The sequence below is a fragment of the Phodopus roborovskii genome, unplaced genomic scaffold, assembly GCF_943737965.1.
Source record: "Phodopus roborovskii unplaced genomic scaffold, PHOROB, whole genome shotgun sequence".
NCBI classification, from domain to species: domain Eukaryota; kingdom Metazoa; phylum Chordata; class Mammalia; order Rodentia; family Cricetidae; genus Phodopus; species Phodopus roborovskii.
In genome coordinates this window covers 9,075,001-9,102,603 of record NW_026126516.1, presented here as the reverse complement: position 1 = coordinate 9,102,603, position 27,603 = coordinate 9,075,001, and the positions used below count along the sequence as shown (strand labels likewise).

General features: G+C 50.5%; 1 protein-coding gene across 2 annotated transcripts in view; it reads right to left on the bottom strand.

The window, feature by feature from the left end:
• Positions 1 to 686: 686 nt before the first annotated feature.
• Positions 687 to 27,603, bottom strand: part of Wdr25 (WD repeat domain 25) — a 135,172-nt gene continuing 108,255 nt past the window's right edge. For both annotated transcript variants that reach the window (XM_051196601.1, XM_051196602.1), the window contains 3 exons: positions 4,073 to 4,243; positions 1,805 to 1,945; positions 687 to 1,077 (listed from right to left, as the gene is read on the bottom strand). In XM_051196601.1, coding sequence (XP_051052558.1) covers positions 856 to 1,077; positions 1,805 to 1,945; positions 4,073 to 4,243 — 534 coding nt within the window. In that variant the 3' untranslated portion in view covers positions 687 to 855. The remainder of the gene's footprint in view (positions 1,078 to 1,804; positions 1,946 to 4,072; positions 4,244 to 27,603) is intronic.

The window sequence follows — 27,603 nt, the reverse complement described above, 5'->3', positions numbered from 1 at the left end:
GGAGGAGTCAACATGGAGAGGCTGGGGAGACCAGACAACAGGCCCCATTCCCCGGTAAGATGAAAGCACGTGGAAATATTAGATTAACAGACAGAATACTTAAGACAGAGCTAGCTGATAAGAAACAAGTACCTGGCCAACAGCTTTATATCTGATACAGAGTCTCGATGTGCTAACTGGGGCTGGCGCGGTGGCACCGCGGGACAAGACCAGGGTCAGGCAGAAAAACCTACTCCTTACACTTGGGAGCCATTCTTATTCAAAGCAGCACACTTCCTAAGCAGCCCAGTCAGTCTCTGAAGTGTCTGAAGGTGCTTCTGGGCCCCTGCTGCTCCTCACCGCCCCTTCCAGGAGAGTCACATAGCCGTGGCCAGCACAGACCACCCACCCGGCAGTGGGCAAGTGGCAGGGTAGAGGACCGGAGAGGTGACTAGGATGGAGCAGGGTGGAGCTCCGGTGTCTAGTAGGGAGCAGGCGAGCAGCAGGGCCCTGTGGAGGTCCTGCACAGGGTTCCTGAGCAGACAGAAGGCCCGGAGCCCCATTGTCACAAGAACAACACTCTCAGGACCAGCAGGTGACAGTCCCACCTCAACATCCCCTACCCGCAGTATGAAGGCAGCAGGAAGCTGCTGACATGTGTTCATTCCCAAAATCATATTAAGAAAAACTACACGACACACACTTAATGACTGGGCATCGACCACCATTTAGCAATGCCTTTACTGACGCGGTCCTTACACCCTGAGACAGCTTCTCATGTCCATTTCACAGATGAGTCACTGAGGCCAAGCAGGCAGCGGCGACAGCCCCTGCCCTGGCTTAACCTCCAGCCAACTTCGGTGTCTCCGTTGCCCGTTAGTGCCAGATCTTGATGTCCCCTCCCCAGGAGCAGGTGCCGAGGACAGAGGACAGCACGGGATGGTAGGTGGTACCGAGGCAAGCCTGCGCATGCCCCTGTAGTGTGCAGGCCCGCCTGGCAGTGCGGAAGCTGAACATCAGAACCCGGCCATCAGCGCTGCCCGTCACCAGCAGCTCACCGCACGGGGAGCATTCACAGCCTACGGCGTAGCCTTCCACCTGTGAAGAAAGACAGCAGGAGACCTGTAAGGCAGGCGGTGGCTATGAACCCGTGCACTACAATGCGTAAGCTGAGGCCAAAAATCGCCAGTGACCCTGAGGCCCAAGGCTGAACTCCTGCTATATGGCTGCGGGGAGAGAGGGGTGCGTGGGGTAACTGATGTCCCAAGGCCACTAAGCCCACAGTCATGTCAAACCCATGGCCCACGGGCTGCAGGTCTCCAGTACATGAATGGCTAACACATTAAAGCGATATGTGTAGTTTATTTTATTTTATTGCGGTTTATTTTATTTTACTGTGGCTCCACTGCACGGCACTTGGGCGTAAACTTCATAGATGACAGCATCTAACCACAATGTCCTGGTAATGGAAGCCAGATGCTGCATCTTCTGCACAGCTGGGGTTTGGCACCAAAAAGTCAGTGAGTCCCCAGCCTTTTCCAGCCCAGCAAAGTGGGCCTCAGGCAGGAAACGGATACGCAGAGAAAGAGCTCCCAAGTCTATCTTACCCTGTTCTTGTCACCGCCCCATGACATGTGAACTGAAATGCTCTCCTGCCTGTGGCTGTGCATGTGGCCTAGCCCTGAGTGGACCTCATCCACACAGCTAGTAGTCGTCCACCTAAGCAGCATGGTGCCCAGAGGGGCCACATCAGAGTCCTGGGGATGCCTGGGGAAGCTTGGAGGCCAATGTCAGCATCTGACCTAGGTAACAAAGATAGGGGTACCTTGTGTCCTTCATAGCGCCGCCGTCGGCTCATCCGATAGGGCCACACGGAGGAGAAGAGAGCCAGGTAGTTGCCGTTGGTTTGCGCCAGAAACACAGGCTCCCTCGGATGCAAGGCAAGGCTCGGGCAGGTGTACCTCTCCTGAGAAAGCAGGACCACAGAGGGATGAGCCTCCCACACAGTGCGGTTTCTGCCTCCCACAAGCCCCTCCCACAAGCCCCTCCCACAAGCCCCTCCCACAAGCCCGCACTCTGCTCTTGGGGTTTTGCCCCCTTCTCCTGGATCTTGGCTTCAGAGTCTGTATGGGTTGCTGTTGCTGTAACAAGTTGCCACACATTAGAGCTTTAAAACAATTATCCTGTCCTGCGGCTCTGCAGTGTGAAGTGGAGCTCAGCGGGCCAACCCAGTGCCAACATGAACACGCTGTGTCCCTTCCGCACGGTGCTAAAGAAGGCCCTCGTCTATACAAATGTGCTGGTCCCAAACTCAAAAAGACCAGCCTGCCTCTGCCTCTGAGTGCTGGGATTAAAGGTGTGTGCTACCGCCCCCAGCTCTAAGACTGTCCTTAAGCCACCATCTTGAAAGCCTCCCGACAGAGCAAACAGCTCTCTGGGAACAGCTGGATCACAGCACCTGGAATAGCAGGCGATGCGCTGGTATTCTGGAGAGGCACTTCAGTGAAGCGCTCATTTGTTCCTGAGCACGTGGAGGTAGAGCAGAGGTAGAGGGTGGCCAGCAACACTCTCACCTGCCCTCACCTCATCTCTACCAGGCTGTCTGAGGCCGTCTGAAAGTCGGCTTGCTCAGGTTCACTCAGAACCCGCTGAGCAGAAGGACATGGCAGGGAGGACAAGGTCTAGATGTACTCAGGGTCACTACTAAGACCAGGGGCAGGACACCCAAGAGATCAGTGACAGTTTACCATCACCAAATGATGGTGATGGTGATCACAGATGGTGATGGAGATGATGGTGGTAGTGGTTAGTTGTGGTGGTGGTGGGGAGGAGATGGTGGGAGGGAGGGTGGGGGGGATGGTGGGGATGGTGGGGGATGGTGGGGGGATGGTGGGGATGGTGGGGGATGGTGGGGGGATGCGGGGGATGGTGGGGGATGGTGGGGGATGGTGGGGATGGTGGGGGATGGTAGGGGATGGTGGGGGATGCGGGGGATGGTGGGGGATGGTGGGGGATGGTGGGGATGGTGGGGGATGGTGGGGGATGGTGGGGATGGTGGGGGATGGTGGGGGATGGTGGGGGATGGTGGGGATGGTGGGGGATGGTGGGGGATGGTGGGGATGGTGGGGGATGGTAGGGGATGGTGGGGGATGGTGGGGGGATGGTGGGGATGGTGGGGGATGGTGGGGGGATGCGGGGGATGGTGGGGGATGGTGGGGGATGGTGGGATGGTGGGGGATGCGGGGGATGGTGGGGGATGCGGGGGATGGTGGGGGATGCGGGGGATGGTGGGGGATGGTGGGGGGATGCGGGGGATGGTGGGGGATGGTGGGGGATGGTGGGGGATGGTGGGGGATGGTGGGGATGGTGGGGGATGCGGGGGATGTGGGGGATGGTGGGGGATGGTGGGGGATGCGGGGGATGGTGGGGGGATGGTGGGGGATGGTAGGGGATGGTGGGGGATGTGGGGGATGGTGGGGATGGTGGGGGATGCGGGGGATGGTGGGGGATGGTGGGGGATGGTGGGGCAGGTGGGAGGGGAGATGGTGGGGCGATGGTGATGGTGGTGACCACAGTGTTGGGATGGTGTTGGTGATGGCAGTGTGGTGGAGATGGTGGTGGTGGTAGTGGGTGATGGTGAGGGCGGCGGCGATGATTGTGGAGGCAATGACTACAGTGATGGTGATGATGGCGGTGGTGGTGACAGAAGTGATAAGGATGGTGGTCACAGCGATGGTGATGTTGGTGACAGGTGGTGGTGGCGATGGTGATGTTGGTAGTGATGGTGGTCTCTCTGACACTGTGTTAGATCTTTATAAGTATTTTCTTCCTGTAGTTCTTAGTACTCTATGAAATGAGTATTATTTAAAGTGAGTATTGTCATCGCCATGGGGGACAGAACCAGAAAGGGCAGTCTACAGAGGCTGTCACTGTGCATCAGACCTGGGCCTGACCTATGCCGACCCTATCCTACAGATTTCAAATAGCTGAGCTCCTCTTCCCCCAGAGAGAGAGGGGCCCAGGGCCCCAACCTAGGGCTACAAGAATATCCCTCAGGCTGGCACCATGAACAATGTTACACAAGGCTTCTCACGTGGAAAATTTGGTTGGAGATTTTTGCAGCAGTCCGGAAATCCCAGGCAATGATGGTTCGGTCAGCAGAGTCCCGAGTGGATGCATCGGTGCTGCTCAGGAACTCAGACCCTTCTTGGAGGAAGAGGATGTCCAGGGTCTGCTGGATGGTTGCCTTGTAACCCTTCACTACCTGCAAGAATGGACACTAGTCACCATGGTGGGCCTGGGGGCGTGCGGTAGGCGCCCACCCTGGGAGAGCCACGGAGAGTTATCAAGAGCCAGGCATGGGCACAGAGTCAATAAGAACATACTAGGCCATGCACGCATGCGGTTCCATAGGACTTTCCAATCTCACCAGGCCAACATCTATTGCTCTTGGGCCTCCCAGAGACAAGCTAACGCTGCTAGCACATGGGTGTGTCCAAGGAGATGCACTTGGTCCCTGGGATGGCAGGGCCCCTGGACAGCAGCTGTACACAATGGAAGCACATTAGGAATGGGGCTCCCCCCTGCTCTAGGTACCTAAGGCGCAGAGTGGCATCCAGGGATAACGGGGTTACACTTCTGAGAGACAAAGCCTGGACTACGTACTGCCCCTGGATGAGTAAGGCTAACACAGGGAGCAAGCATTTTTAGAGAGAAAAAATAACATCAGAATATCAAAGCTCAACGTATTTTACTTTTGCTGTTGCTGTTTGTTTCCTGGAACTCACTCTGTAGAGCAGGCTGGCCTCAAACCCAGTGATCCGCCTGCCTCTGCTTCCCAAGTGCTAGGATTAAAGTCTTGTGCCACCAAGGCCAGGCAGAATGTATTTTACTTTTAAAGGCGTTCTTCATGCTCTGAGGCCCAAGACAAGGACCCAATGCAAACATGTGGGATGAGCTTTCTCATGGCCTGATGCCAACTGCAATACTGAGAAGACAGACTACCCACTGCTGTCTGGACAGAAGCACAGTGGGAACCCCGATGCCCCCTGGGACTGGCCACGGGGTTATCAGCTCCCTGGGCGCCACCATGTGGTTATAGCAGACACAGGGTTCTTGGGTGATCTGCTACCAAATGAGCAGTAGTCACATGGCCAGCTGAAGCCAAGCCTCTCCCATCCCAGCTGCTTTGCTGGGGTCCACAACTGGGTTACCTGCTGGTCAGTTCCTGCCTCTGTAAGTTCCTAGGGACAAACAGGGGCAACAAATGGCTTGGCCTCTTCACAAGCAGCCTTCTGCTAAGGTACACCAGGGCGCCCGCCCCCAGCCCTGAATCGGAGGGAACAGCCCTGCAGACGCATGAAGGCAATGCTTGCAGCAGCTCCTCAGGCACTAGGAGCTTCCTGTTCAAGCGCAGTTGCTGGTGGGCAGAGGGGCCTAGAGCAAACAGGGCTCACCTTGACTCTAGGAGTCTCTTCACTGTCTTTGGTCATCCCAAGCCAGTGAGTGGTTCTCAGCCTTCCTAACGCCGGGACCCTTTAATACAGTTCCTCGTGTTGTGGTGACCTCCAACCATAAATTAATTTTTTCTATTTCATAACTGTAATGTTGCTACTGTTGTGAACTGTAATGTAAATATAGTCTTAGGTGACCCCTGTAAGAGGGCCAGTCGATCCCCCCAAAGGGGTTGGAATCCACAGGTTGGAAACCCACTGCTCTAAGCAGTTCAATCTACCACCCTTAAAACCCTTCTGGTGTCACGTGGCATCTCTGTGGCCTTGTTAAGACACACCTCCTTCTGTCTCTCCATCCACCACAGGCCAGGTTGCCCGGCAGGCAAGAGACAACTGCCAGGAAGGAGATTAGATGCACGGTAAGAAGTAAGTCTCATCTCTGGGAGTGGCCTGTGAGCTTCTCCCTGGCAAATACAAGGCAGAGCCCTCCGGTTCCTAGCGAACAGCAGTTAGCGGGCGCCATGTGTGCTTTGGGATATTTGCGGCCTCTTCAGTACTCTTCAGCCTCCTCGAGTTATGCAAGGGCTTCGGCAGAAAATGACGGAGGCACCTGGGGGCCGGGGCTTTCCCTGTGCTTGCTGCCTTCTCTCAGACATACCCATGACCCAACTTCCTGCACCCAGGCACCTCCCCAGCAAACTTTACCAAAACAAAAGGCCTACATCACAATAGCTAGAAATAGCCCGGTTCACTAGGGCATCATAAAAGCAAATGGATGGGAACGTGCCGTGTAATGGACGAACCCTGCCAATGAAGCACAGCTGTGGGCAGGAGGCTGGCCTTTCGAGTGCTCGTCACCCAACGTGACAGACTTTCCTTCCCACTGTAGAGTAGACACACCATTTGTGCAACTGGCTGCTGAGTTTCATGGCAGCCCTGGCAGCTGGCATACCCTCACCCAGGACTGGAGCCAAGGAGGAGAGCCTCCACTGGCAACCACAGGCCCACCGGACAAGCCTGGCCTTGGGGAAAGTGTAGGACAGCTCATGCAGTATCTGGGTAAGAGACCGCCTGTGGCCAACCAGCCTGGACGCCACTGTGCCCTTACTGCTGACGAAGGCACAGCTCGGCCTTTTTTGGGCCCCTGGCTCTCTCTGATTTCCAGAGTTGCTACGGCGGGGTTCTGGCCCTGGCCCAGGTCTACACTCCCTACGCTCCCAGGCTCTCCCATTTCCCTGATAACAAGCATATGGTTTTCCTCAAGTGTAAGCATGTGACAGCCAGCCTATACATGCCAGCTCAGAGCATGTGTGCAGGGCTGGTCTCTAAGATGTAAGGTAACATGAGTAAGGAGACAGTCACATGACCATCAAAGTGTCTGTAGACATTAAAGAAGCAACTAAAATTTTACACTGAGAAAGGAGAGAAAGGCATATAATTATGGGAAGACGTGGTTGGATTCCTCTATGGGCTGGGCCTTGGAGAACTTCGCAGCTACCCCTCTGGAGCTGGGGGCAGCGAGAGGGTAGCCAGTTACACTGACCAAGTGAAAGAGTGACTATCACGACTGGCACACAGGCGGGAAAAGAGCAGATAAATAATAGACGAGTAGAGGAGAGCCAAGCGGGAGAGGCATTTGTAACTTGTATCAGATGCGAAGGTCACCATCTGCAGCACCAGAAGTTTCTGCGACAAGACGAGAAAGCCTGCGTTCCACGGAAGACGGCGAGAGGACGTGGCTCATCAACAGGGAAATGGCTTCGACCTTGCTCATAACAAGAGCAATTTAAGCAAACTTAAATGTCATCCCTTGCCTATTAAATGAGCAAACTCCCAGAGTTTGACAGTACCTCTGTTGGATGGTGTCAGGGTGCTGGATAGCTATACGCTGCTGGCAGAAACACACAGACTCATCGAGGAGGACCTGAGCAACACTACAGAGAGACTGGTGTTCAGCCACCCACAGCCCAGCCCTCTGCCCACCCCCACACCCACCTCCAACCCATCTAAGAACTGGTCATAGGGCCGCACCGGCAAAGTGCCAAGATGTCAGCTCTATGTCAACGACAGTGAAGAACCAGAAATAGCCCAGCATACACCACAAGAAGCACAAAGTAGACATGACATGGGAGCCACTGTGCCCGTCACAACACCGGGAGCCTGTCTTGCTGAAGCCGTCTCCGGGGCCCCGTGTTCAGAGCCCTGTTGCAAACAGTGGCAGGCAGACAGATATGTGTGCTAGTGTTTAAATCATTAGGAACAGCCAGGAGTGGTGGAGCACATTTGTAATTTCAGTGCTTGGGGGGGGGGGGGGGATCAGACGAGAAGATCTGAAGTTCAAAGTCACTGTTAGCTACATAGCAAGTTTGAGACCAGCTTTCATAGATACTTACGGTCCTGATTAATAAACAAACTATAGAGAGTTATGCTTCAAATCAAAGCAAGTGCATATGCTTTACCTGTAGAGGAAGGGGAGGGGCAGAATGGGGGAGATGGGGTTACCAGTAGAATGTGATATTTCTCTGGGGGCTGGAGAAATAGCTCAGTGGAGCACTTACTGCTCTTCCTGAAGACCTGGGTGCAGTTTCCAGCACTCCAGCGGCTCACAGCCTCCTGTAACTCCAGCTCCAGGGAATCTAACACCTTCCCCTGGCCTCCCTGGGCACCTGTACACACATGGTATACATACACACATACGTACATACATACATGCATACACACACACACACACACACACAAATTTAAAAAAATAAAAAGCCTTTTAAAAAAAGATCTTTTTTTGCATGTTTTACCTACGAATAAGGATTATTGGTTTGTTTGTTTATTTTTGTGCAAAGGGCCAGATGATAAATAGTTTAGGTTTTATGAACCATGTATAGTCACTGTTGCAGTGTGTGTGTGTGTACATGTGTGCGTGTGCATATTAGAGTTGATTACAGGCATAAAACCCACTTTTAGCCCAGGGGCCATATAAAAACAGGTCATAGGCCAGATGGGGCCTGTATGCTCTGGTTGCCAACCTTTTCTCTAGATTCATGGACATATTTTATTAAATTAAATTATACTACAAAATTAACTTAAAAAGCAATTTTTAAAATGTGAAGGCATAATTAAGCGAATCAAATTAACCAAGTATTGATTTGGTAGGTTAACCACACAAACAGGATTGCTTTTAAGAGAGTCTAAAGCACGATAATTTAATGGCAGCTCCTTAGTTGAATACACATTATTAATGGGAAATCAGCAATCTGATGGTAGGTCCTAAGTGGATGTACATTGTGGACCAAAAAAAGAAGAAAAGAAACCTACATGAAGGCTGGAGCATCTCCCAGCATCCACTGCCACTACCAAAAAAGAAAGTGTCCAAGTGAATACAAGTAAAATTTCCCATAAAAAAGTTTACAATAAATGTGAGGTACAATGAAAAGCCTGTAACCTTACATTTGCACTGGAAGTCAATACTGATGATATATTTTGTCTTAACAACAAAAATACTGTGGGGCATGGAGGCAGGAGGAGGATCTCTGAGTTCAAGACCAGCCTGATATGCAGAGCTAGTTCCAGGACAGCCAGGGCTACACAGAGACACCCTGTTTCAAAAGACCAACCAACCAAACAATATTGCCTCACTCTGTCCACAGAGAGGCAGAGAGCAGACTATGGTCCCTGCACCCAGCAAGGCTCCCCGAGCAGTACAGGTGACAAGCCAGGGCTTTAAGAACTGCTGTAACTGCTGCATGTATTTGGTGGAGGGGACCAAGGTGACGTCAGAAGGGCACTACAGAGGACAGCCACACAGAGCGTGGTGGGTGGCAATGTCTCAGCATGTGCCATGAAAAAAAAAAAAAAAAATTCACTGGATTTTAAAGGAACGAAACAACGAAGCAAATCAAGCCCACAAGGGTCCCTGCTGCGAGCCCACCATCTACACACAGGAACAGCAGCTCTGGAGTAAACCCAAAGGGCAACTACCCGAAGGAAAGCAAACAGCAACCGGTGGGCTGGGAAGTCCAATGAGCAGCCACAGAAAGCTCAGTACGGGAGCTGAAGCACACAGACTGAGTTAAAACCCACTATTCTGATTACATTACTGTTCCAAAAGTAAAACCAACTGCATCTTAGCTATCTTGCCAATGGACTTCCTGAAGGCTACGGGGAAAGAGGAAGGCACTATGCACAAGCCATGGGGACTCTCGCCCAATGTAGCACATGACTCAAGAGGAAAATGTTCACATAATCCAAAGAAGACAGGAAGACAGGGGGCGAGAAACAGAGCAAAACCAAGAGAAATGGGAAACAGGAAATGGTAGGGCCCAATTAACCCCATCAATAATCACTTTGCATGTAAATTATTTAAACTACTAACTAAAAACTATCAAATTGGATTTAACTTTTTTTTTTTCTGAAGACGCAGCAAAGCAAGACAGACACAGTACCGCCCGCCTGCAGGCCAGGCTGCATAGGAGGCTGAGGAAGGAGGGTTCCTTGCATCTAGGGGTCTGGGGCCAGATGCTGTGTCAAAAAATAAATAAATAATTAAAAAAAATAGACTGGATGGGATCAGCACCAGAAAGCCACTTTAAATAAAACGGAAGAGATAGACTGTAAGTGAATGGGTGAAAACCACACCATATTACATCTAATCAAATGAAAGCCAGAGTGTCTGCGTTAATATGTGGAAAAGCCACGGTGAATAACGTGGACATTTGCAGAGATGCAGGCGTCAGCACATGTAGCAAATACACACCCAAGGGCTGATTTAGTGTGCACAGTAAGGATGGCCATTGTGCCAGGCAGGGATGAGCCCAGTTAGACCTGGGGATCTTCGTGACAGGTAGGACAAATGATCAGGTTATTCTTCACGTGAGGAAACGACACAGGCCCATAACATAAACTGCCAGATAGGTATAGGCCAAGCACCCTAAAGGGTTCCTACAGCTGGGCAGAACTACGCCCATGCCCACTGACCCGATGGTGAAAACCTCACAATACACAATAGCTTCCTGCTAGGGCTGGAACCTCGAGGTCCCCACAGGCTCATGTTTTAAGTGCCTAGCTCCCTGCCTGTGCTGATATTTAGGGACCTTTAGGAGTGGGTCATCGGGGCGGGCCTTTGAGGTTCAAGTCTGACCCTGGCTTCCAGCCTCCCTGCCCTGCCATGCCAGACTATAAAATTCGGAAGTGGAGCCAAAAGCAACCCTCTCTCCCTTGAATTGTTTCTCATTGCAGGCTTTGATTGCAGAGACACAAAACTAACAGAAGCCAACCATTTGAAGGGAGCTGCAAGGAAAACTCTCCTGGTTCCACTAGACGACCCTGAGAGAACATGGCATATTAGTAAAACATACAACACGTTTCATAAAACATACAACAAATTAAATTAAAATCAAACTTAAAAAAACAATAAATATGTATCGTGGAGTGATCAAGCTGAAACTCTGTAAGTGAGGTAAAAGTCTTACAGAGAAGAGGTCACATGACTGAGTAGGCTAGGCATTAAGAACTGTCAACTCAGGGCTGGTGGCACACTTCACTAGGTAATGGTGCCTGCTACCGAGCTTCGTTAATTGAACCTATATGGTGGGAAATGCTGGGACCTATATGGCGGGAAGAGAAAACTAACTTTCAAAAGCTACTCTTGACCTCCGCAGTGCCACACACATGTACACACACACACACACACACATACACACACACACACACACACACACACACACACACAGAAAGATACATGTAACAAACTTAAAAACGTCACACAGATTTAGGGGACCCTGAATCCCATGTTCCTGTTGAAAGCAGTTTCATGAATTTTTGTAGAAACAGAACAGCAAAGCAGAGAATCCCAGATATAGGAACTGGATGTTGTCTGATGACTCTCAGACTTCGGTGGATAGAAACCAGGGTTTTGTTAGGTTAATACATTCCAAACGGTTTCTATCTGTTAGTCACAGCACATTAGGCCTGACACAGAAGTGGGCAAGGAATGGCCATGTAGGAGACTAAAGATCACCCAAAATAAACTGTAATGAGGCTGTGGACCTGCAACATTCCCACTCCCCCACCCACCATCACTGAAGTGCTGATGTGCTAATGGGCCTTGCAGAAGGCTCAGTTGCGCTTATTTTTTGGGAGCTTTTGTTCACAGCAGAAAATAAGAACCCTGGCCCTCAGGCAACTGGTACAGAACTTCAAAGAGAAGCAGTGAACTTGGAACGGGAGATTGAGATGGGATCACATCAGAATCTTAGCCATCAGCATCAGCCAGTCTGCTGGGGTTCGGTGGGTTAACTGGGATGAGAACGTTATTCATCGCAGATCTGCGGTTTGGGAGGGTCAAGATCAAGGTGCCAGTAGAGCCAATGTCTTGTGAGTTTCTGTGCCTTCCTGCTGCATCTCACCCGGCAGAGGGAACAGAGGACAAGAATCATCTTCACAGGGTAGGAGGGTCTGGATATTCCCCTTCAGCCATTTTATAAGGATGTTAGTTGTTCTTGAAAGAACAGAGCTCATGACCTAATTGTGAAGGACTCCCCAAAGCACCCTTCTCCTAACATGTCACCGCCCAGGCCACCCTTCTAGCACATCACCGCCCAGAGCACCTATTTCATTTAAACGTTTTAATTGCTTTTAAATTTATCAATATGATTTATAGTGTATGTGTGGCAAATGAGCCACCACCCGGATGTGGAGGTCAGAAGATGACTTTGTAGAACTTGTTTTCCCCTCCCACCTTCACATAGGTCCCAGGGACCAAACTCGGGCCACCAGACTCGTGCGGCAGGCAAGCGTTTTCCCACCGAGCCACTCCACTAGCCCTGGACCCATCCCTAAGTTCATCACTGTTGTCTGAGTGTGAGATGTCCCCCACAGGTTGCGAGTGCATTCTGGTCCTCAGCTGGTGGGGCTGGTGGGGAAGGTTGCAGACCTTCACGAGGTGGAACCTTCCTGGAGGAAGTGACTCACTGGGGGACAGGCCTTGAGCTTCCAGAGTCGATGCTACTTCCGGTTTACTCCCTGCTTTCTGGCCACAGATGCACCAGAGGGGCCACCGTGCGCCCCCACCCGGCTGGGACGGATTACCCCACTTGAACTCCAAGATAGACAAAAGCCTCCCTTCCTTAAATAGCGTCTTCTCAGGTACCAGCAACATGAAAAATGAGCATTACGTTCACTTGAGGGTTCATGTTCTAGCACATGAACATTGGAAAAATATAAACATTCAAACCAACACAGCTGTTCCTATAGAAGAGTCAGAGAAACAAACAAACAAAAAAGATTTGGAAGACCTGCACAATACTGCCAACCAAGCTAATAGAGTTGATATGTGACATCCACCATACCCAGTCACAGTAGAACATACAGTACCCAGTCAGAATGACACAGACTGTGCTATAACATCAGACAAGCCTCCATTTAAAAGAACTGGAATAGACAGCGCACATCCTGTACCCACAGTGGAATTAAGTTAGAAATGAATAACAAAGGCATTTGGAAAACTCTCATGTGTTCGGAATGTAAATACAAACTTTTAAATAATCCACAGGTCAAGAATAAATCAAAAAGGAAATGAGAAAGTGTTTCAAACTGAATGAAAATAAAAACACAGTGCATCAACATTGTTCGGCAGAGATGTGATTCCTACGGGGGAACTGACAGCGCTGATCCGGTAAAAAATAAAAGTCTCAAGCAATGACCTCAGCTCCCACTGAAGGGAACTAGAAACAAGGGAAAATGAAATTCCACAGTAGGCGGAAGAAAGGGGTAAACAGGGTAGGAAAGCAACTCCTGTTTCTTCAAAAGGCAAAACAAATACAGAAAAACAAGTGAAATCAAAGTATGCTGCTTTGAAAAGACAACATTTATAAATCTCTAACTGGACTGAGTGGGTGGGGATGTGGGGGACAGGAAGGCCCCACTAGGGATTATTCAAATATAAAACGCCATCAAGACAAACAAAGTATCCAAATTGGTAACTCTGATGAAATGGGTAGCCATCTTGAAAGAGAAACCACACCAAGAGTAAGTAACTCAAAGACAACACAGAACCTGGTTAAGCACAGGTTTATTAGATACATTTTACTTAAAATTCCAAACCTTTCTGAGAAAAATTTCATGCAAAATAGCTTCACTGGTTAATTCCAGCAAATACTTAAAGAAAAAATAATATATCAATTTTAACAACTCCTTTGGAAAACTGATGAAAAGCTCACTCCTTTGCTTACCCTGACACCAAACCCTCATGATGGGTGCAGAAATCCTGAGATCCATCCACATCCTCACAATGAATGCAGGAACCCTGAGATCCATCCACACCCTCATGATGGATGCAGGAACCCTGAGATCCATCCACATCCTCACAATGGATGCAGGAACCCTGAGATCCATCCACACCCTCACGATGGATGCAGGAACCCTGAGATCCATCCACACCCTCACGATGGATGCAGGAACCCTGAGATCCATCCACACCCTCACGATGGATGCAGGAACCCTGAGATCCATCCACACCCTCATGATGGACGCAGGAACCCTGAGATCCATCCACATCCTCACAATGGATGCAGGAACTCTGAGATCCATCCACACCCTCACGATGGATGCAGGAACCCTGAGATCCATCCACACCCTCACGATGGATGCAGGAACCCTCACATTGACAGAATAAAAACAACAATAAAACATCACACAATCACTTGCATCGAAGCAGAAAAGGCATCCAACAACTCCCAACCGAAAAATCTCAGAAAACCAGAACAAAAAGGGAAAATCCTAAAACTGAACTGCCCCCTGACAAGACGGCCACAGTCAACACACAGGTAAATGGGAGAAGAATGCTCCTTTGGGATCAGAAGCCAGACCCGGCTATCCACTGACAATGCTGCTATCCATGCCTGAGGCAGGGCCCAAAGCAAGGAAATGGATACGCGGGTCAAAGTGGGTAATTAATACATGTGAATGGCGTCTAAGCTGACCCATCTCCCTAGAATGCACCAGGAAAGGAGTATAACAGAACTGCAGGCTCCAGGGTGACTATTCAGATGCTGATTGTTTCTCTAACAATAAACAATCATAAGCTGAAATTTTAAAAACTGGTTACAAAAATAGTTCGTAGCTATGAGTTACAACTATAGCATCAAAAGCGTCAATACGCGGGGATAAGCCTGACCAGGATCCAGGAAGAAGCGCAGACATTCCTGACAGGTATCCAAGGCTGCTCCCGGATCAGAACCCTCCCTCACTCATCAGGGGCTCAGTTCTCTGCCACCTGCAGACACAATACCAAAGCCCGGCGACGTCGTCTCGTTTTGTTGGAATTCGGCAGAGTGACTGAAAATGAAAATGTGTGTGAGATAAACTCAGAGCAGGTAAAACAACTGTAAAAGGGCGAAGGGAGTGCTAGACACATCCAAGATCCCTCAGAAGGGTACCCTTCTGAGGTCAGCCTGTCCTACAAAGCAAGTTCCAGGACAGCCAGAACTGTTTCACAGAGAAACCCTGACTCAAAACACCAAAATAAATAAATAAAGTATGTCTATATATGTCAAAGTGCATGAAACATCCTTCATACTTCCAGCATGTGTTGTTTATGACATGTCAACCAAGCCACCACTACCGTGTGAAGAGGGAGCTAAGGACATGGGAAGAGCCATGACTGAGAGGCCCTGCTATCCTCAAACCTGTGTAGGAGAGGTGCCGAAGGAAGGCCGTGCAACAGCAGCGACACTTTCAGGAGGAGCTGGGCACTGCTTCCACACTGAAGGGACGAGGACACGTGTAAGACAAGAGAGTCGATGATCTTAGGTGACATCCAGACTTCCTTAACAGGGAAAGGGCCCGAAAGTAATCAAGGGAGAAGCAGAATGCCCGCAGAGCCCTTTATTACGCTAATTCCACACTACTATGTATTACATTACATTGTTACATATATTGTGTATCACATTACTACATATTATGTTGCTATTATTATGTGTGATTATATTATTATGTATCATTATGTATATTATACTATTTTATGTTGTTATATGTGGTATTATGTAATTGTATATTGTTATATGTGTAAATTATTATAGAGTGATATGTGACATTACACTATTATATGTCATTATGTGACATTATATTATTATATATTGTTATGTGTGATGTTATTATATTTTATGTATGATGTTATTATATTTATTTTGATACTGCATTTATTTTTATTATTATTATTATTACTGTTATTATCACCTTCCTACTAGAACACTGTACTCCAGACAGCCTCGCGGTGGACTCTGTCAAGGATTAAGAAAGAAGGAGAGGCGATTCTACACGAACAGTTAGAAAATATGAGGGAGCCTCAGATCACTCCTCTAAGTCCAGTGTTAACCTCACACTAAAACTAGACAAAAAATAAGATAGAGATTAATGCGATCCTCACAGATGCAGAACTTTTAACAATTCCTTGCCAACTTGAACCCAAGCACACAGAAGAAGGAGGGTGTATCCCATCTGGGGTAGACTTGTGCCAGAAACCCAAGGGTGCTGTTTTTAATGACACAGCCCATTAACAGAACACAGGAGAACATAATGCAACAGAAGTCAGCTGACATAGAATTTAAGACGTTTAGGTGGCACGAACCTTTAATCCCAGCTAGTGGCTCTCTTCTGAGTTCAAGGCCAGTCCGGTCTACACAGCGAGTTCCAGGACAGTCAGGACTGTCTCGAAACACAAACTAACATCAAGAGAAATGGTAAGCCACCTTCCTCTCATAAGAATTGACATCATGACCTGTGCCTTGAACAATGACCTCAACACAAGCCTCTCCGCTCCAGGGCCTCAAGTCCCCCCCTCCCCCCCCCCCCAGTACCACTCTCCAATCTCACCACACTGAGGACCATCCCAGAACATTAGCCCTTGTGATACAAACGGTATTCAAACCAGTCTGTGTATATCATGGAATTTAACCTATAATTTAGATACAAAAGAAGATTAATATCAATAACTGAAAATTAAATGGGGCAGTGATAATGATATACCGTAGGAAAAGCTAAGCAGATCATGGTATGTGTTGGGATGTCTTCATGTACCGGGTCATGGGTGGTTTGAATAGGAAGGGCCCCATAGGCTCATGTTTGAATGCTTGGTCACTAGGGAGTGGCACTCCTTGACAGGAATTAGGAGGTGTGGCCTTGGGGGGAGGAAGTATGTCACTGGGGTGGTAGGCTTGGGGGTTTAAATACTCAAGCTGGGCTCAGAAGCTCTCTCCCCTTTCCCTGCTCTCTGTGGACGGAGACGCAGAAATCTCAACTCCCTCTCCAGCACCATGTCTGCCTGCATGCCACCATGCTCCCTACCACGAAGGTAATGAACTAAACCTCAGAACTATAAGCCAGCCCCATTTACATGCTTTCCTTTATAAGGGCTGCTGTGGTCACAGTGTCTCCTCACAGCAACAGGACACTGAATGGGACATGCGCCTCTCGTCAAGGCTCCCACATGATCACAAGGCTCTTCTCCTCTCAGACCGCTTTCCCTCCTGCCTGAAGGAGGTACCTCCCATCTTCTCTTCCACACACGGGGCAACTGATGCCACTATTCTTGGGCTGTGGGGTCTGTACTGTCGGGTTTTGTGTGTCCACTTGACACCAGCTAGAGTCATCAGAGGAAAGACCTCAGCTGAGGAAACGCCTCCATGAGATCCAGCTGAAAGGCATTTTCTCAATTAGTGATGGACCAGGGAGGGCCAGACCCACTGTGGGTGGGGCCACCCCTGGACTGGTGGTCCTGGGCTCCATAAGAAAGCAGGCTGAGCGAGCCAGGGCAAGCAAGCCAGTGAGCAGCTCCCCCAAGGTCTCTCTGCATCAGCTCCTGCCTCCAGGACCCTTTCCTGTGTGAGTTCCTGTCCTGACTTGTTTCAGTGATGAACAGCGATGCTGAAGTGTAAGCCAGGCCCTTTCCTCCCCAGCTTGCTTTAATCATGGTGTTTCATCATGGAAAACAAACAAACAAACAAAACAAGCAAGCAAACAGAAAAAGCCCCAGCTGAGACGGGGTTAAGTAAACAATGGTTATGTGGACACTAAAGACCCTGGCCTCAGCAGGGTGACTGACAGGCAGCTGGCACACACAGTTTGGGTGCTGTGGGCGGGTATTGTGGGACTGTATGAATGTTCAACAACTTCAAACTTGTGGACTGTTGATTCCAGAGACTTCCCCTGCATAACATGGGCTATGGCTGAGTATGGGTAACTAAAGCCTGGAAAGAGAAGTCCTGGCTGAAGAGGTCCTGCATCATAGGTGGATGGAGGGCAAGAGCTCAGACGGTGCAGAACACAGCTCCCCCAAGTGACCTGCGTGCAATGTGCCGGGTTGGAAGCTGCAGGTCGAAGGAGACATGCAGAGACCACAGGCGTATGTGAGTGATGTCACAGGGACAAAAATCCAGAAAATACAGGACAAGCAATCAGTTTATTACCCAATAAATATGTTACAAGGAAAACCTGCAGATTAAACAAGACTGGGGAGACTTACCAACCAAATGTTTGGGCCCTGATTTAAACAGGGCAACTATTTAAGGCAAATTATGAGGCTATAGGGAAATCTGAACAGAGACTGGATATTTGATGGTATTAAGGAATTACTGCTAAAGTCTTAGAAGGGATAATGGTATTATAATAATTTTTGAAGTCCTTATCTTATAAAAAAAAAAGTAATTACAAATGAAATGGATCTGTGAGACTTGCTTCATAATAACGCAGTGGGAGGGGGTGGAGGCTGCTGGGGAATGGGTGGGGTTAGAGTAGAACGAGGCTGGACACCAGTTCCCAGCTGCTGAGAGAGCCGATGGCTGTGCAGGGTCATTAGGTAGCTCTCTACTTCGATGGATATTTAAATTTTTCAGTAATGAAAAGTTTCTTTAAAGTGCTCTGCGGGGAGGAATTAGCTCCACAAATGTTCATCTACCTCTCATCAGCTGGGCCTGAATAATAGGCAGGGTGGGGACAGCTGAAATTGGGCAGTAGGTGGAGAATTAATATCGCATGTTACAGCTGTAGCAGTGCGCATCTGTCCCCACCCCGTCCCACAGGATCCAGTCTTCAGAGGTTGGGTGTGCCCAGTGTTGCGTAAGCGAACCTGGATCTTGGCTGTTCTCCTACCTAGGTGCCGGCCGTTTCTATAGAAACCACCAGAGAGATGCTATTCCAGAGAGCACAGCACATCTCCACTGGCCTTGCCGCTCAGAGCACACCTGCCCATCAGCATCTAAGAGCTGGCCCTATCAAAGAGCCCTCGCCGCTCACTTTTAAAATAGGTACAGCTCATTATAAAGCACCTGCTCTCTAATGTTTCCAAGGAAACAGAGGCCCCAAGACACCCCTCTCTAAATTCATTAGCATTTAACACTCCCTAATGAGGCTTAAAGATGGCACACTTTAATAACCATATGCTGGGAGGGCACCTTCCCCTTCACACCTAGGTGTGACTGATGAGCTGCCTGGCTCCCCGGGGACAAGCTGAGAGCAGTCTAGGATATGTGAAGGGGTCCCCTATCCAAAGGCTCCCTTTGGAGGGTTTGGCTGTGGGTCACAAGCCACAAATGGCTGGGGTAGAAGCCCTGCCCTGACTAGCCCAAAACACGGGCCTGATGTTCTTTCCTAACCTTCCTCTGGATGAGATGGACACACCCATGCATGAGCATGCACACACAACACACGCATGCATGCGCACACACGGAAGCAATGTGGTCTCTAATCACACAACCCTTTACCACGAATTCCCTTACCTATGATATCTTGACACTACTGTTGGGCCTAAAACACCCTAATGTGACTTGTTACCTGGGAAACTGCTACGCACAGTTTAAAACCCCTAAACGTGCCTATATGAAATCACTAGCTCATCCCTTTGAGATCTGTCATCTCCACTGTGTGGCCCCTACAGGTCACACAATGGAACCAGTTCCCTCCTCGATAGTGACATCAGGGCCTGGCGGAGATGAACCTCCGTCCTCCTCCGTTTCATAGCCACTTGGCCCTTGCCTGTTTGTAGACTCCTACGAGGAGGAGCCTAGACTGACGGGGCCGTGGCCGAAGCATGGTGCAGCCTGCAGGGGTCCTCACAGTTCTGAGGAAGGAGCTGACTGTGGGCAGTGTGAAGGTCTCAGCTGAGCCCTCCAGATGAGCCTTGGGACCTGACTCCCTTGGTCCACACCATGGGGCTCAACTTCTTCCCAATGGTAAGGGACAGGAGGGCGAGGAGCTGAGGAAATCAGGTGACAAGGACTTCCAGGCCCCAACCCCAGGGAACACGGTGACCCTGGCCTCCCAGCACTGTCCAGTCACTGTGAGAGAGAGAACAAAGGCCAGAACACGCTGTCTTCCTGGCGTGAGCCTCACGGGGCAGCCCAAGGAGTCGCCCTGGGAGTCCTGAGGCCTTGGACTTGGTAGGAGTGAGGAGCAGATACAAAGGGAAGCCTGGCCCCACTCTGACCATGGCCACCGCTGTAGCCTCAGGGGCTCCATTCCCAGCATGAGGGTGTCAGTGGCCAGATTTCCATGTGAAGTGACAGTTCCTGGGCCATCTTGGGCTGCAACCTCCATGGCTGACACAGAAGATTCCACATCGACTTTTCCAGGTAGTCTGAGTGCCCACACTTACTTGGCAATAATTAATTTACTTTTGCCTTTTAAAAATGTATCAAAGGTGCAGGAGAACATTTGCTGGAGCCTGTGATTCCCTGCGCTGGCTGTGCCATTGCCTTGGGTGACCATCTTGCGCCCACAGCACAGACACTTGGCATTGTGGTCAGGGTGCACCCAGTTACAAGAACAGATCTACCCGCTGTTAGCAAACAGAAGACAGCTCGACTACCACGAGCTCACAGAGGGCTGGGTCTGCTGTGACCATTTGAGCAAACAATAACTGCTATGTGCCATACGTATTACCCACAATCCCTGTGGGCATTCTGGGAAGTCAAGGTTAGCACCCTCGCTGCATGGATGAGGACTCTGATTCAGAAAGGGGATTTATCCTGCCCAGGACCACACAGCTACCTAGAGGCCTTGCTACAGTCATGACAAGTCTGCAGCCTGACACTCATGCCTGACCTTGCCATGCTACATTCCACAGTAGCAGCTGCTCAGTTAGTGCTTCCTGGAAGTGACTGAGACCATAGCATCCTCCCAGGAAAAAGCAGAACTGACCACCGTGAAATTTCAAATCATGGATACAGAACACAAGGGGGTAAAACAGAAAGGGCCAATGGCACAGGCATCCATGTTGCCAGCCCTCCAAAGTGAAGGCTTGATGGGAGATGTCATTCTGTAAATATGTTTCTCATACTGGTTAATGAATAAAGCACTGTTGGCCAATAGGAAAGGAAGATAGGAGGGACTAGGAGACAAGGAGGAAAGAGGAAGTAGGAAGGAGGAGCCAAGATGGAGAGTCTGGAGAAAGCAAAATGCCAGCCAGCTTCCCGGTAAGAGAAATACATAGATCAGCAGAAATGGGTTAATAATTAAGATAGAGCTAGCGGATAAGAAACAAGTAACTGGGCCAATAGCATTGTATCAAATACAGAGTCTCTGTGTATTATTTGGGGCTGGCACGGCGGCAGGACAAGACCAGGCGGCGGGAGGAAAAACCGTACACCTTACAAAGGCTCTCCCCCATAGTGCAGCCATGAGTTAGGAGTGACTTCCAACACTGCAGCTCCCCAGTCTCCCAGCACTAGAGGACCCAAGCTGGATGCTGAAATTATACATCAGCCCATCGGGCATTCCCAGCCCCAGTAAGCGACACAGTGCGAGGTATGCAGGCATCCAGGCTATACAGGATGTTGGAGGACACAGACTCACCTACTTCAGCCATCACCAAACTACAGAGGCTGTCAAACCAGGCCCTGACATCCCTGGAAAGCCTTAGGACTCTGAGGGGAGGGGTCTCTCTCAGATGAGGACAGGGTGCCCTCGCCTGGGCTGCAGGGATGTCTCTGCCTGCATCATGTTCCTCCAACAACAATAACCCTACTTCTGTATCCTCCAAAGCCAGGGCACCTGGGAAGGAGAGCCCGGATGAGCTGGGCTAACTAACTAACTAACTAACAGGCCAGGAGGACAGGGCCTCCTCTAGGGACTTGCAGACCCTGAGCAACACAAACGCACAGGAACAGAGAGGTGAGAATGAGGCCCTCTTGTGTCCACAGCCTGAGCATACACGGTGTACATCAGGGAGACCGTATGATCCAAACAAAGGACAGCAACAATGGCCTGGGACTCTCTGGATGATGGAAGGGCCAGGCAGGCTGCAAGGCCCACTTCCAAATACTGGCCACACAGGGAGCAAGTCCCCTGTCATCTTAGGGCTCCCTCTGTCTCCCCATCCAATGCTTACTATGTCGTTCCATCCATCCTATCTGACACCAAGACAGCCTTCCGACTGCTGTCTGACTTCCAAGGACTCTTTGGGACTAATGAGCAAAGAGCAGAAGAGCAGAGACATCAGGAGCTTCACACCCTGGACCTGCTCCAGACCAGGACACCCAAGGGGAGGAAGGCAGGCTCCCCTGGCCTATCTATTTACCTTAGTCTCTGCCTGCTTCCTCCCAGACCCTAGGCCCAGATCCCTCTTTGGTCACCCTACTTAGCCCCTCTCTCTGTACCAGCTCCTCTCCAGACAGGACTGGGTCTACAAAAGCCTCACAGTGCCCCAGACAAAGCAAAGCAAAGTGATGAATGAGTCTGGGGGGCAGGCAGGCAGCTGCCCTCTGGGAGGGGGTGGGCTACACAGATTTAACAAGTGTGCATGCGTCTGACCAAGCACCCCAACTAGGAAGCCAGACACTCGTCTCCATGTTGTAATAAAGAAAACACAGAAATATTATAAACACCCACAACAAAGGACTGGTTAAATACATCATGGCATACTGGATAATTGTTAAAAATTATAGCGTCCAAAAGTCTTTTAACAATATGGGAAATGCTAATGATGTGATATTAAGCCGGGGAAAATCACATTAAAATGCAAATGCATGTGCCCAAAGAGCTTCAGTGGAGGGTGCCAGCCACTGATGGAGGGTGCCAGCTGGCTAAGCTAAGCACTGGTGGGTATCTTTCTTTTCATTCCACTTGGGTCATCGTGTGACCTATATAGGTCATAGCTCCCCAGCCCACCCACACCTATCTGTCTATCCTGGTCCTGGTCATGCATGGGTCTCTAGCACCTCTCTATTCTAAGTCACTCTAAGTGACAGGGGACCTCACCACACCCTCTATACAGCTCATGGTCCCTCTCATACCAAGTAAGGAACAGCAGGGAAAGAGACAGCCACTGCTGACCCAGATGCCATCTTCTGGAAAGGGGACAAGAGAGGATAATGTGGTGAATATGATCAAAGTTCATAATATACATGTATACACGTCATAATGAAAGCAATGTTTTGTATTATATACGCTAATAATTATATATAGAAATGGTCCACATAAGGAAAAGAAAGCAGACACCCTTCGGCGGAGCTCACCAGCATATGGACACTGCTTGGATACTGGCCGTCTTCTGGCCAGGAATCTGTGTGCAGTGGACAACCTGCATGACTTTACACTGTCCCGAAGGAGGAGAGCATGAGGACTTCGGTGGGGTAGGAGATGTAACCCTAAAGATGCCATAATGGGAGATGTTATTCTGTAAATATGTTTTTCGTATTGGTTAATGAATAAAGCACTGTTGGCCAATAGGAAAGCAAGATAGGCGGGACTAAGAGACAAGGAGGAGAGAGGAAGTAGTAAGGAGGAGTTTCAAGATATAGGACCAAAAGAACAGAGGCCAAATCCTCTCTCAGTAAGATAAGAACACGTGGAAACACTTAGATTAATAGAAATGGGTTAATATTTAAGACAGAGCTAGCTGATAAGAAAGACTAGTAACAGACCAACAGCGTTATATCTAATACAGCATCTCTATGTGTTACTTGGGGTTGGCGCAGCTCTGTGACCAGGCCAGCGGAAAAACCACTCATTAACACTGCCACAGAGGTTTCTGGTCTGGGCCAGCACCTGTGTGGATGGTGCTACCACAGCCAGAGGCAGCCTCTTTGAGCCTGTTGACCAGGGAGAAATCATGCACGTCACAGAAGCCCAGGTGGATGAGGTAAAGCAGATACCTTATTTAATAAACAAACAAACAAATAAATAAATAACCTTTCAATGTTCTGATGAAGAGCCAAGCAGTGTGCTGGATGGAGGAGCGTGCCAAGGCCCAGCCTCATTTTCTCTCAGAATGTGTGTGGAGTGCAGACACTCCATGACTACAGCCTAGACATGCCACTTCCTCTTAGTATGGCCAGCACATGCTCAGTCTTCCAGTGGGGCCCACTGAGAAGTGACCATCGGCTCTCTGTGGGTGAGGAGAGGCTGTGCCAGACAGCATGTCTACCGACAGATACAGGGACACCCACACGTGAAGCCCCACGAGCATCAGCTGGCTCGCAACAGATCTGAACTACAAAAGCTGTCTCAAGTCAGACTCTGCAGAGTTCCAGATTCAAGGAGGTGAGACCCATCGGTCACTCAAGTGCAGTCATCAAGCCAGCATGTAAGCAAGCTTCCTAGAGATTCTAGTCCAGTGATGGCAGCAAGTCTCAGGGTAGCTACAGCCCAGGCTGTGGAAGGGACAGACAGTGATTTGGTGGGGATGAGGGGCTGTGGAAAGCTCCTGAAGAGGGGCTTCCACACAGACCCACAAAACAGCTGGCATCTAACCAAAGGAGGCTAAGTGGAAGAAATGAGCTAAGACCCGACCCAGAGATGATGGGGACAAGTCAACAACAGCCCAGTGCTACGGACCCCAGCCAGAGTTCTAGAGTAAAGATACAGGTACTAGCTGAGGAAGAAAAGTGGGGGGGGGGGGCAAAGACCCTCCTTCCTCCCTCCCTCCTCTCCTTCCTCCCCTCCTTCCTCTTTCCCCTTCCTCCTTCCTCCCCTCCTTCCTCCCCTCCTTCCTCCCTCCCTCCTCTCTTTCCCCTTCCTCCTTCCTCCCCTCCTTCCTCCCCTCCTTCCTCCCCTCCTTCCTCCCTTCCTCCTCTCCTTCCTCCCCTCCTTCCTCCCCTCCTTCCTCCTCTCCTTCCTCCCCTCCTTCCTCTCTTTCCCCTTCCTCCTTCCTCCCCTCCTTCCTCCTCTCCTTTCCTCTGTCCCGTCCTCTTGCTTCCTTTTCTTAGTTTCTAGAAGCTTTGGCCTAACAGCAGGAGCTGTAGTGGCAACTTCCAAGAGTACGAAGCAAAAGGAGACAGAGCCGAAAGGAAAGACAGACCCACAACCACAACTGGAGACCTCAAGGCTCACACGCATGCGCTTCCCCCAGTAACGGGAGCACCCATGCCCTTCCCCCGGTAACGGGAGCACCCATGCCCTTCCCCCAGTAACGGGAGCACCCATGCGCTTCCCCCGGTAACGGGAGCACCCATGCGCTTCCCCCGGTAACGGGAGCACCCATGCGCTTTCCCCGGTAACGGGAGCACCCATGCAGAAGGGAGGGCCCGGCCGGCCGACAGTCCGACCCCACTGCACTGAGGGGCCACCTGCCTGGCAAGGGCAAGCATGACTTCCGAGCATGCCAGCCCGTCAGTCAGCAGGTATGCTCCACTCTGCGTGAGGAGAACAGCCCTGACAGACAGAGGGCCACACGACCTGTGTTTTCCAACCGCAGCAGAATTAGGTTAGGAGTTAACAACAGAAAGATCTGGAGAATCTCTTCATGTTTGGAAATTGAATAATAGAATTCTAAACCCATATGTCAAAGAGGACCTCAGAATAAAATTAGAAAACTTTTAAATTGAATTAAAACAGCATATTTTATTTGTAGCAAGCAGAAAAGGAACCTTCGTAGCATTTAGCTGTTTCCATTAAAAAAAAAAAAATGACCTAACTTGCTTGATTACTAGAAAAAGGCAGGTGAAAACTAAGCAAGAAGGTAAAGAAAGTGGAAATTAGGACGGAAATCAGTGAGGCTGGAAGTAGAAAAGCAATGAAGAAAACAGATACTTCACTGACAAAGGGAATGACATGACGGCCACAGTCAGAAATGGAGAGGAGGCGCCATACTAAACTAAGGACGCATGGACATTGAGGGGCACTGCCAACAAGCTTTTGCAAGCACCACCTGTTCTATGTTACCTCCAGGACTTTCCCAGGTGACAGTGAAGCCAGGTGGGAAGGGACCCACCCCAGCTTAGACGGCTCAGGACCCCCAACCCCAAGCTCTGGAGCCTTTGAGCGTCAATGAGATGTCACGGCTAAGATGCTGCCCCTGCCACACGGGTGCACCGCTAAGCACACTAAACACTGTACAGTACACAAAGGGATCTTAAGTTTTCAGTCCCGCCCCCAGGTTATATCAGCATGCACATGCAAATGTTCTAAAATCTAAAGGAATCAGAAATCCAACACCACTTCCGGTCCCAGGCATTGGGGATGAACACACAGGGAAAGGTCCTGAGCATTCTGTGGGGAAGGAGGCCTGCCCTGGGGAGGAGGGGGCCTGCCCTCGGGAGCACTGCCTGGCAGAGTCCAACACACTGCGGCTCTTCACAGCCTGACTGATGCGCAGAAAGAACATGGTCCACCCCAGCTGGCTCAAGTCCTTGGTGTGCTGGCTCAGGTCCTCTGTGCAGCAGGAGAACACACAGTTCCTGCCATGCTGGCTTCCCTTAGGGGAAGAAAATGCCCAACCCAGCCCATTCTGGCCTGTCCCATCTCGAGTAGGGCATGGGCCCTGAGAAACAGGTGAGGCTCAGTAGAGGCACAGCTCACTGGAGGCCTGCCCCGCCCTAGGACTACAGAGCAATACCTCCCCAGTGCAAACAGCGTTCAACATCCTGGGAAGCCTACCTCAGATGAGCTCACTTAGCACACTCACCTGGCAGGCAGGTACGCATGATAAAAGGTAAGGAGAAGAGCCACGTGAGTGTGAGGGATGCTGGACTGACTGAGCCGTGGCCTCCGCGCTATGGGCTCTAGCGAAGTGTGTGATGTGGGCAAAAAAGGGCGCTATAGGCGGAGGGGAGAATCACAGAAAAGATCGCCAAAACAGGAATGAAGGGTTCCTCTGATGGGCGAGTTAGTACACTGCAGATGGCTGAGGACAGCTCAACAGAAACTTCCAGAACTCATAAAGGCAAAGAGAAGAAAGACTGGAGGGAAAATCCCAGAAGAGACTATGGAACAACGATGGCAGGGTACATGGAGGACTCATGGAGGACGCATGGAGGACGCATGGAGGAGGCATGGAGGACTCATGGAGGAGGCATGGAGGACGCATGGAGGACTCATGGAGGAGGCATGGAGGAGGCATGGAGGAGGCATGGAGGAGGCATGGAGGACGCATGGAGGACGTATGGAGGAGGCATGGAGGAGGCATGGAGGAGGCATGGAGGACGCATGGAGGACGCATGGAGGACGCATGGAGGAGGCATGGAGGACGCATGGAGGAGACATGGAGGAGGCATGGAGGACGCATGGAGGAGGCATGGAGGAGGCATGGAGGAGGCATGGAGGACGCATGGAGGACTCATGGAGGAGGCATGGAGGAGGCATGGAGGAGGCATGGAGGAGGCATGGAGGAGGCATGGAGGACTCATGGAGGAGGCATGGAGGAGGCATGGAGGAGGCATGGAGGACGCATGGAAGAGGCATGGAGGACTCATGGAGGAGGCATGGAGGAGGCATGGAGGAGGCATGGAGGAGGCATGGAGGACGTATGGAGGAGGCATGGAGGAGGCATGGAGGAGGCATGGAGGAGGCATGGAGGAGGCATGGAGGAGGCATGGAGGACGCATGGAGGACACATGGAGGACGCATGGAGGAGGCATGGAGGACGCATGGAGGACGCATGGAGGAGGCATGGAGGAGGCATGGAGGACGCATGGAGGAGGCATGGAGGACGCATGGAGGAGGCATGGAGGAGGCATGGAGGACGCATGGAGGAGGCATGGAGGAGGCATGGAGGAGGCATGGAGGACGCATGGAGGAGGCATGGAGGACGCATGGAGGAGGCATGGAGGAGGCATGGAGGACGCATGGAGGACGCATGGAGGAGGATATAATATCAAGAGTGGCTCTGGGAATCTGGATTCCCACACCAACACAAAATAAAAAGCTGGGCGGGCACCACCCCTCACCTGTAATCCCAGCACTCAGGAGG